The 10,350-nt window shown below is 37.9% G+C and overlaps 1 protein-coding gene across 1 annotated transcript; it reads left to right on the forward strand.

The window, feature by feature from the left end:
• Positions 1–1,753: 1,753 nt before the first annotated feature.
• Positions 1,754–10,064, forward strand: LOC308400330 (alanine aminotransferase 2-like). The gene is made up of 10 exons (XM_080887973.1): positions 1,754–2,076; positions 2,160–2,268; positions 2,357–2,493; positions 3,421–3,664; positions 3,914–3,993; positions 4,639–4,775; positions 5,384–5,468; positions 6,051–6,206; positions 6,779–6,891; positions 7,773–10,064. Exons 1-10 carry the CDS (start codon positions 2,050–2,052, stop codon positions 7,861–7,863), a joined length of 1,179 nt encoding a protein of 392 aa, XP_080744099.1. The 5' UTR covers positions 1,754–2,049; the 3' UTR covers positions 7,864–10,064.
• Positions 10,065–10,350: the final 286 nt, after the last annotated feature.

Consider the following 10,350-nt stretch of genomic DNA (forward strand, 5'->3'; position numbering starts at 1 on the left):
CATAACAGCTAACAGGAAGGAACACGGGACTTAAATACACAAGCAGGACAACGAGAGGATGGAAACAGGTGGTAAGATAGCTGGGATGAATCAGACCTAATGAGACAAGGGGAAGCAAAACCAGACACACTGAGCACTAGGGATGGGAATCGTTTAGGTTTTATTCAATACCAGTAACAAACCGGTACTTTTGAAATGGTGCCGGTGCTTAAACGGTGCTCGAACTGGTGCTCGAACCGGTGCTTAAAGAATGGAGAACACACACTTTGTCCAAAAACCTCTTATGTTTAGCTGTTTTTTTTTGTAAAAAGATAACAATGTTAGCCTTTTCTGCAGCTATAGGGCATATATGGTATCACTCTTGGCTGGAAAAAGTGCTTAATCAATGGAAAAAAAACACCAATTTTGTCTAAAAACCTCTCATGTTTAGCTGTTTCCCACTTTTCTTTGGTCATTTTAGGCTTTTTGGCCAGGGTGAAGGGAGTATCTGCCATCAAACAAGAAGAAAGCTGCAAAGTTAACATAATTCATAGAGCGACAATAGATATAATTACAGGAAATACTCCCAGATTAAAATATACTCAGTTTTTTAAAAAGGCATGACAATATCTGCTTGTACTAACTCTTTAAAACGTTATTACACCAAGGAATAATAAAAGATCTTATTTTGCTGTATGATTATACTTTTGAACTTAAGGCCCATTATGTCAGTCAGTAACAAGCAGTTAGTTTTATATTTAAACTCCAGACTGTGCTGCTTGTCACAAGGTTAAAACATTTCTTTTGTTTTTAAAGTAGGAAAAGTCTTAAACGAACAAGTTCAAGTTCTAAGAATAGTAGACTTCTCTGGTAAACATTTAAAAGCGAACAAAATGAACAGACTGCAGAAAAACTACAAAGGATTCCGATTCAAACATATGCTGATATCCAAGTATGTAAAATTCATTTTTAAGCTTTATTTATACAAAAAGTGTCACAGTTGAAAAAGTCATATGGACAATTTCAGATATTAAAGGCAGTTTAACAATTAAGGCACAAAAACTTCAGATATAATCAGATAACACTATTGCGTTACCACTGGCAAACTGTGATTAGCCTGGAGTGTACCAGTCAGCAGCAACTTTGAAGGAAAGAGTATATTTCTTCCGTATTAGTTTCTCCTCATTTGCTCTTTTCTAAATCTGAATTTAAAAGGTGCTGAATAATCTGACACCGTCTTCTCTTAAAGACCAGACTCATCAGGAGGCGGGTATTCTAATTACAAAGTACCCGCCTCCTGAGTGTATTTCCAGGCCTCTCACTGGACCTTGATCAGTTAGACAGTTGAATCAGGAGAGATGAGCACTGTGCAGGACGTGAATCCCAGGGTGCGTGGGATCCGAGCCCCAGTGAACCTGCAGGGTCTAGCAGCATGCATCTCAGAGCAGATTGCACAGGTGAGTCAGCTGTAAAGAAGTTGAGAGACAGTATAAATTATGAGTCATTGTTAGCAGTTTAATAGTAAATAGTAGTCATTCAATTTGGTCAACCACACATCTGCAGCTTATCCTCTTTTGTCAAAGGATTATATCCACCTGTGGTATATATATATATATATATATATATATATATATAGTAACTTGATAGTTACTACAAATGAAATGTCTGAAAACCAAATAAATATTAAGGCCACAGATCAGACTATTTTTTCCCTTGTGCTCTCTTATTCTTCTACTTATTCAAAAAAAAAAGGCCAGCATTTCCTTGACCTCCACGTCAAGGAAATGGATGAGGATGAGTGTACATTTTTAACCACAAGTATAAGCTATGGTTATGTCATATATGGTTAATATTGAATTCATTCTCTATCTCTATATAGTTTAAATTAGCCAAGGGAAAACCAAATGTCAAAGGGTTAAAGAGATAAGTACATGATTGGCATAGATAGAATTTAGCTGTCAATTTAAAAAACGGTCAATATTGATAAACACTGATGTATTTTTCCAGAGTGTAAAAAAACCCTTCAAGAGTGTGATTGATGTCAGCTCAGGTGATCCACACAAGGCAGGAATGCCACCTATCTCATTTATTCGCCAGGTTGGTGTTTTATGTATCATCTGTGAATTTTACCTGCACTTCTCTGTCAACCTGAGCACATCACTTTCTGATTGCTTTCTTAGGTTATGGCAGTGTGTCTGTACCCTGAGCTCCTCAAAGAAAAAAGCCTTCCTCTGGATGTCAGGCAAAGGGCACAGAAGCTTCTGGACATGTGTTCTGGAGGGAGTGTGGGTGAGAAAAAACAATTATATCTGCAAGCAATGCACAAAGTGAGTATAAATGCTTCTGCTGGCCAGTCTAATCACTTTGCCTGTGACAGGTTCATACTCCACAACCTCCGGTGGTTTACCACAAGTCCAGAAAAGCATTTCTGAATTTATCACAAGGCGAGATGGTGGCGTGCCTTCTCATCCAGAAGACATTATCTTAACTACTGGATTACAGAAGAGTTTGTCGGTGTGACACTTTATACTGAACATTTTAATGAAGGTTTCTTTTTGTTTTCTTTTTTAAATAAAGCTATATCTTTCTGCTTTGTATAATTAGTTACTTAAGAAATGCTTAAAAATTGGCCAATTCTTGGAAAGGTGTTCCACCAGATGTAATCTGTGAGTGATGTGGTGTGTTTCTTAGCAAATCATTCTTATTCTCTGGACTCTGACAGACACTTTAAATCCTGATTGTGAGACGCAGGCCAACCATTCCTTTAACTTGTAACCACCAGAAATGTAACCACTTGGCAAAGCCAAGAAAAAGGAAAAGTAAAATGCAGTAAAAGTTAACGTACTTCTGCAACTTCTTCACTTAAGAAGTTGCAGAAGCGAACAAGTGCAGACTCTGAAATGTACTCAGAGTAAGAAAGTAAAAGGTAGCTCCTTGAAGGACAATTCTACCATCTATTTTTATACAAAGGTAACTGAACCTGCTGGTATCTTAATATAAAAATATCAGCACACGAGAATACAAATGTACTTAGCTTGAATCTGTATCTAGGATACAAGCAGTGAATGAAAAACAAACCCCCCCCCCCCCCCCCCCCCCCCCCCCCCCAGCTATTTAGACTGATTTCTATTTCCTACACTAACAGTGTCTTTATCATAGTATATAACTGGCATAAAGGAGGACTTGAGTGAATGAGTCTAAGCTGTAATCAACTCTCTTCAGCTTAAATTAAAATTAATCTCTGCTATGCTTGATGTAACCGAACACTGACCATGAGCACCACCGCCACTGTGTATCAGTCCCACACCATTCCTTACTGTGAATTCACCACTTTGCTGCAACCACATCTTTTGATCATGCACAAAACTACCCACTATTTTCATCTATTATTATTATTATTATTATTATTATGACAAAAACAACATAATTTTTGCACTATAGGTGTTTTTGAACCTGCTTACCAGCGGAGAGGGCAAAACTCAGACAGGTGTGCTGACCCCCATGCCCTGTCCACATACTCTGCCCATGCTGCTGGACATGACTGGGCTGGCACTGGTTCCATACCGTCTTTTTGAAGAACAAGGCTGGGCTGTAAACCTGGATGAGCTGCATAGAGCTTTAGAGGCTGGAAGAGTCCACTGTGAGCCCAAAGCCATATACATCAGCAACCCAGGAAAACCTACAGGTGAGCAGCCCATTGTTGGTACATCCTGCACAGCTTTTGATCTATTCTATATTCGTGTATACGTTAAGAGAATCCTCGTCCTCTTTTTAAAACTATATCATGCTAAGAGGTCAACTGTCTTAAAGCCTAAGAGTTAAATAAAAACTAAAATGTGAGTCTCTTTCTAGCTGTTTGCACTGCACATGTGGATTTGTGGTTTACAGCTACTTCATAGAAGCTCATTCAATAATGTGACTTTTCCCCTGGTAGGTTACGTGCAAGACAGAGAAACTATTGAGAAGGTGATTCACTTTGCTGCTACCAATGGCCTCATCATACTGGCTGAAGAGGTGACCACAAGCATAACGTTTACTCTCCCCTCAAAGAGAAAGAGTACATCATCAGTCTGGCTGTTTTTGCCTGCCTGTTTGTTAGCAGTCTAACCTCCACAGTTTTCAAAATATCATGTACAAAGTTTGTGTGATGGTAGCTACCAGTAACAGCTCGAGCTGACTTAATGTTTGTGAAAATCAAGTGAAACCAAATATAAAAATATGTAAAAAAAAAACAAACAAACTTATATTACCCACAATTTTTTATAGATTGTCTTCAAACTTTCATTGTTAGCATCCAAGGTTGACTTCAAGAAACCATGTTAAGTAATATGTCATATTAAAAAGGGCATGGAGAGAGCTATACAACAGTTTTTATTACCACAATGATGCTATAATGTTTCAGAAAATCACACATAAGCAAATTCTTCTCCAACCATATGGGTAAAGACAATAAAATACACAATTTTAGTATGTAATCCTTCAAGATCATAGTTCCAAGGTCAGAAAGCAGTGGGCTATTATAAAAGCAGCTCGAGGTCAGCACGTAGTAATTCAAATATCATAAAACCTCATTGTTTTAGTTTAGCCCTTGCCCTTTGGAGGAGTTGTGCAGGTTTTCACTTTTCACTTTTTCTTTTGATGTTCACTTGTACTGTCTAGGTGCACCAGGATAGTGTGTACGGCCAGGACAAAGAATTTATTTCCTACAAGAAAGTGCTGTCTGAGATGGGTAAAATGTATGCTGAGACAATGGAGCTGGTGTCTTTACATTCAATTTCCACAGCCCACATAGGAGAGTGAGTGTCATTCAATGATCAATGTCTAACCTCAACATGTGTTAGTCATTGTCCCTATTATCCCAATGTCCTTATTAGTTAGCTCTATTTCACAGATATCTATGTACTTGTACAGTTTATGGACTTTCTAACCAAGCTTGCTACTGTTAGTTGATAAATGAACACTCATGTCTAAATATGATCACTTTTGCCTTCAAATATAATAACTCTAAAATTGACTTTTTCTTAAAGCTTCAGAGCATAAAAGTGGTTGGCATCTCGGTAGGGTCCATTTTTAATATACAAATCGACTGCTGATGGGAATATAAGAACACCCTACAAAGTTGATTCTGTCACTCATCCTAGTCAGTCACTGGTTTGAGTGACTGAAGGAGTCACTGGAATGAGTTCGAGAAGCGTTTTCTCTGCCTCTGAAAATACAATGTCCAGATCAATACAATTAACCTTTTGGAATTTCCTTTCCTGAATGATAGAGCATTCATCAGTGTTAATCAATGCTGTTTATTAAACTCTGCATTTGCTTTGTTTAGGGGTGGTCTGAGAGGAGGGTATATGGAGGTAATCAACATTGACCCAGCAGTGAAAAAGTACTTAACTGTCATTTCCAGCGCTTCAGTGTTACCACAGCTGGCACTGGAACTTAGTGTTAATCCACCTAGACCTGAAGATTCTTCCTATAACTCATACACACAGGTAAGGGGACTGTCCTATGGTAGCTCAGGTGGCAGAGCAGGTCAGCCACTAATCAGAAGGTCGGTAGTTCGATCCCAGGCTGCACCCTGGCTGCATGCCAAATATCCTTGGGCAAGATACTAACCGTTTGCCTACTGGTGGTGGTCAGAGGGCCCGGTGGCGCCAGTGTCCGGCAGCCTCGCCTCTGTCAGTGCGCCCCAGGGCAACTGTGGCTACAATGTAGCTTGCTATCGCCAGTGTGTGAATGTGTGTGTGAATGGGTGGATGACTGAATGTAGTGTAAAGCGCTTTGGGGTCCTATGGACTAGAAAAGCGCTATACAAATGCAGGCCATTTACCATTATCATAACACTTGAACTGTTAAACTGGCAGGGGGATTGTTCCTTTCCCTGATATACTCTGTTAGGTGAATCCAAAGTCTTGTGAATATTTACAGCATTGGTGCAGCGTCAGCATGACCCAGTGAGCCATAGCATCCAAGAGGATATGAGATACAATATGTTGAATAAAACTGCAGTTGAGTAAATGAGTGTTTTTCAAGGAGCTCCCCAGCCTACAGTAATATTTATTTTATTCTTAAAGGAGATTCATCATATTGAGGATACTCTTTCCCAGAATGCTAAACGGGCGTGTGAGTTTCTGAATAGAGTAGAAGGGATGAGCTGTCAGCCATCAATGGCAGGACTCTTTCTTTATCCCCGGGTACACTTGCCACCTCACATCGTAGAGGAGGCTAAGGTGAGATTTCAAAGATAAAAATATGGATGTTATTCTGATTGTGTGCCTGTTTTTTTTTTAAATTCGATTTCAGGGAACTTTACATTCCTACTTTTTTAAATTTCAGGGGTAAAATTTAATCCAGTATGTTTTTACAGCTTTGCTTTTAAGATTAAAATAATGTCAAAATAAAAGCCCACTGCAGTTTATATCAACTTATAAACTGCCCCACATCACATTAGACTTCCCAGTTTGGGAACATAAATGCACCCTGAAGAAAAAAAGGTCTCTCTTCACTTGGATCTCACCCAAGTCACTTCTTCTGTCACTTGGGTGAATGAAAGAATCAATTTAGCGGGAGAAGCATTTTTTCGTCTCCCACAACTTGGATGAGCGAGATTTATAATCTTACCAAAAGTAAGGATTTCAGTCAGGAAAAGTTAGGATTTTTCAAGTGTTCCCTTCATTTTTTGAGCAGTATATATGAGTAAAAAAAATTGTTAACATTAAAAATCCAGCATTTAATTGCTTGCATTTTTATGTAACAGTGAAAATCATAAATTGATACAATGTTTTACTGTCTTTAATTTCAGAGGCTGGAAGTGAAGGCGGATGTGCTTTACTGTCAGAGGTTGCTGAGAGAAGAGGGTATTTGTGTGGGGGCAGGGTGTGAGAATGGACAGGAAGATAAAAACTATCACATCAGGTAAAATTTTATTTTATGTTTCTAGTCAGATCTTTAATTAGCCCTTAGTCCCCTAAATGTGTGATTTTGTGAAAAAAATGTAGAGAATGATTTGTAGACAAAATAAACAGTTTGCTGATGCTGTTGTGCTGACCATTATCTCATTAACATTTTTACTTGGGTCTTTTTTGATTGCTAATTGCTTAATTTTATTGGAATTGCATTCTCATTCCTACCGCATTATTTAAAGAGGTTTTTGAAAAATCTTAAATAGCAAACTGTATGTAAAAGATTAAGTTAACCCACGAACTGTCACTCTTTGGTTTCTGAAGCCTCAATGTTAACATTCAAGTCCCTAACTGTGTTGTTGTTGTTTTTTAAAGCCAGAAGTGGCCATATTACAGAGTTGTCAGCTATTGCTAGCCTGGTTGGTTAGCAGCACAGAAACAACACAAAGACATATAATAAAATAAACCAGTTTCACAGATCTTTCTGTGAAGCCACGCTTACTGGCTAACACTTTAGTACAGATTAAAGCATTATATGAATGTGTGTGAATAGGGAAACATGTCTTGTAATAAAGTGCTTCTAGTGCTCAGTTAGAGCAAGTGCAAGAAATGCTATATAAGTACTAGTTAATCAGATACTAATAATTAGGTTCTAATAATTAGCACACAATCTGGATCCTTTATTTGTAACTTTATGAAATGTAGGGCTCTATTTAGTTTCGTTGTATATATTTAAAATTGGTAAAATCGAGCAAATGCAGGCACTATTCCAAAGGTCAAATGCTTGGTGATCTAAACACATTAAAAATGTAAGTAGTTTTCATGTGACTGTTCTTTTTCAAGGTAGTATATGTTAATGTTGTGTTGGTGTGTTTCTTTTTCCTTCTCTCTCAGGCTGTGTATTTTGACTCCTCCTTCCACTCTGGAGGAGATCTTGGCACGCCTTCGTTCTTTCCACCATCGCCTGCTGGAAAAACTTGCCTGATAAAAATGTCAACAACAGAATGAAGGAAACACCTTTTAATAATAATGCTGTTGCTTCCTTTGCAGCACAATGTAACCAATAATGTAGTTACTGTACATAAAATCAACTGTGAATACTACTGTATAGATAGAGATCTCTTTAAACCTTAATCTGTCATTTTAACCAGATTATGCACTGATACTCTGCACCAGCAGTTTAGCCACTCTCCCTTTCACACCTTTCCCTAACAAGCAAAAGCCCCCTGACGCAGTCCCGGGAGGAACCACAGATCTCTTGAGGGCTGTGTCAGTGGGGCATTTGGGATAAAAATAAATGTTAAAAAAAAATCCAAAACAAATATGTGGCAAATCCGTGTGATTAAGGGAGCCCTTGAAAGCAGCCCCACCACTCTGCAGTAACTGATTTTGGTTGATTACACTGAAGTTAAACTGTTGGTAATTAAAACACTAAGATTTTTAGTGATCACTTTGTGTAAAAGTAAAAATTCCCAAAATGTTTTGAGAATATTGTGTTTATAAATAGCTGCTAGTCTGGTGTGGAGATGCCGTGGAAGCAGGACAGATCTGGACATAAGCGAAAGCATGAGTGATAAGTAAGTGTTGGCAGTAAACTGGTTGTTGCCGTCTTCCAGGATGGGCTAAAGTTTAGTTTAGTTTAACCTTAACTAAACTAAACTACAGTGTAGTTTAGTTTAGTTAAACTACACTGTAGTTTAGTTTAAAACGCATAATAGCATAAAGCAATAGCAATAGAGAAACATGACTTGAAGTAAAAAACAGTGCCACACCATGAATTTTGCTCTATACCAGAAAATCCTGAAGGACTGTGTGGCCAACAATTCGTGCTCTGAAGCTCAAGTACACACAGCTTAGGAAGCAGGTCAATGATCCAAAACACAACAGCAAACTTCCCACTGAATAGCTAAAACAACAAAACAAAGGTCTTGGAGTGGTCTAGTCACAATCTGGACTTGAATCTGATTGAGAGGATTTGGCATGACCTTAAACAGGACATTCATGCTCAAAAACACTCCATTGTGGTTAAATTAAAACAATTCTTCAATGAGTGGGCCAAAATTCCTCCACAGCCATGTGAAAGACTCATTACTGGTTATCACACTTAATTGCAGTTCTTTATGCCAAGGATGGCACTGGCAATTACTTTTTCACACATGGCCAGTTAGGTTTGGATAGCTTTTTTCCCTTAATAAATTAAATCATCATCAACCATCAACATAAAAAACTACATTTTGTACTTACTCGTGTCATTTTTGTGACAAAATCACAAAAAATGAGGAAAAGAAGGGGACAAGTACTTTTTCACAACACTGTACATTGTTGCATCTCCATGAATGGCTAAGTCACTACATGATCTTTGTGTCCCACCTTAAACTAAATTTCATTAATTCATATTTTTTTACACTCAAATCACCACTGTTACAAAAAACAGAATAAAAAAAGACACATGTCCCAGTGTAAACTTGGTAAGTAGATGGATTTATATTGAATTACCCTCTGCTCACTGGGAGCCTAAACCCTCCCAAACTTTACTTTGTGTCATTTAGATCGAGGAAGTTTGTATTTTCATTGAGGTAGGACAGAACTCCTCTGTGTCTGAGATAGCAATGGGGAGGAGTCTGAAAGGAAGAATGGTGGAGAGCACCAATTTAAACCATGCAAAGCAGAGGCTAATTGGCTCAAAGAAGGCAAGCGAGAAGATGATTGGACCAGAGTAATGACGTCAGTATTTGGATTGACAGTGTAAGAAAGCAGTAGTCATGTAAGGAGCTAGGACCCATCAAACGTTTGTGCCCAGTGGTCTGTAACTCAATCATATACACAGCAAATGCAGAAGTTCATTTAAGCTGAAACATTTTAGTGAAGTGAAAATGATCTGGGAACATTTTTTCTTTATTCACAATTACATTTTGTACTTTTAGTATAACAGGCAAAGGTTTTGATTTCTTGCATACTATCAAATGTACACCTTTGTGTCACAGGTTACAGCTACTTCAGTCTTTCTTCAAATGTATTCACTTCACTGTAATGTTTGATTGTGGTGGAGATTTTATTTTGAAATAGTAACATCTTAAACTTTATCATTACTTTTCAGTCACTGACCCAAGTGTTTATTTGTTAAATTATACTTTTTAATGTTTTTATTTTCTCCATGTGTGTTTTCATAAAAATCTTTTTGGGAAAATTGCTCCAAACAATGTGATGATTTCTGTTTTGTTCAAGATAACTATAAAAACCAAATATATTTTCTAAATTCAATCCAAAAAAACATCATTAGAAGAAAAACTGAAAACATGACTCCTGGTCACCACCAGGAGTCATTGTCAGCTTTTCCTTTAAATGTGCTACTTTGCCTGTAGGTGGTTGGTGGCTCCTGCTGCTGCTGACCAGCAGCAACAAAATAAGCAGATACTTGGAGGAGGGTTGGTCTGTGCTTTCATCTCTGTTTTATCTGTCTGTGTATTATCAG

Source organism: Rhamphochromis sp. 'chilingali', assembly GCF_963969265.1.
Source record: "Rhamphochromis sp. 'chilingali' genome assembly, chromosome: 7".
Classification (NCBI taxonomy): domain Eukaryota; kingdom Metazoa; phylum Chordata; class Actinopteri; order Cichliformes; family Cichlidae; genus Rhamphochromis; species Rhamphochromis sp. 'chilingali'.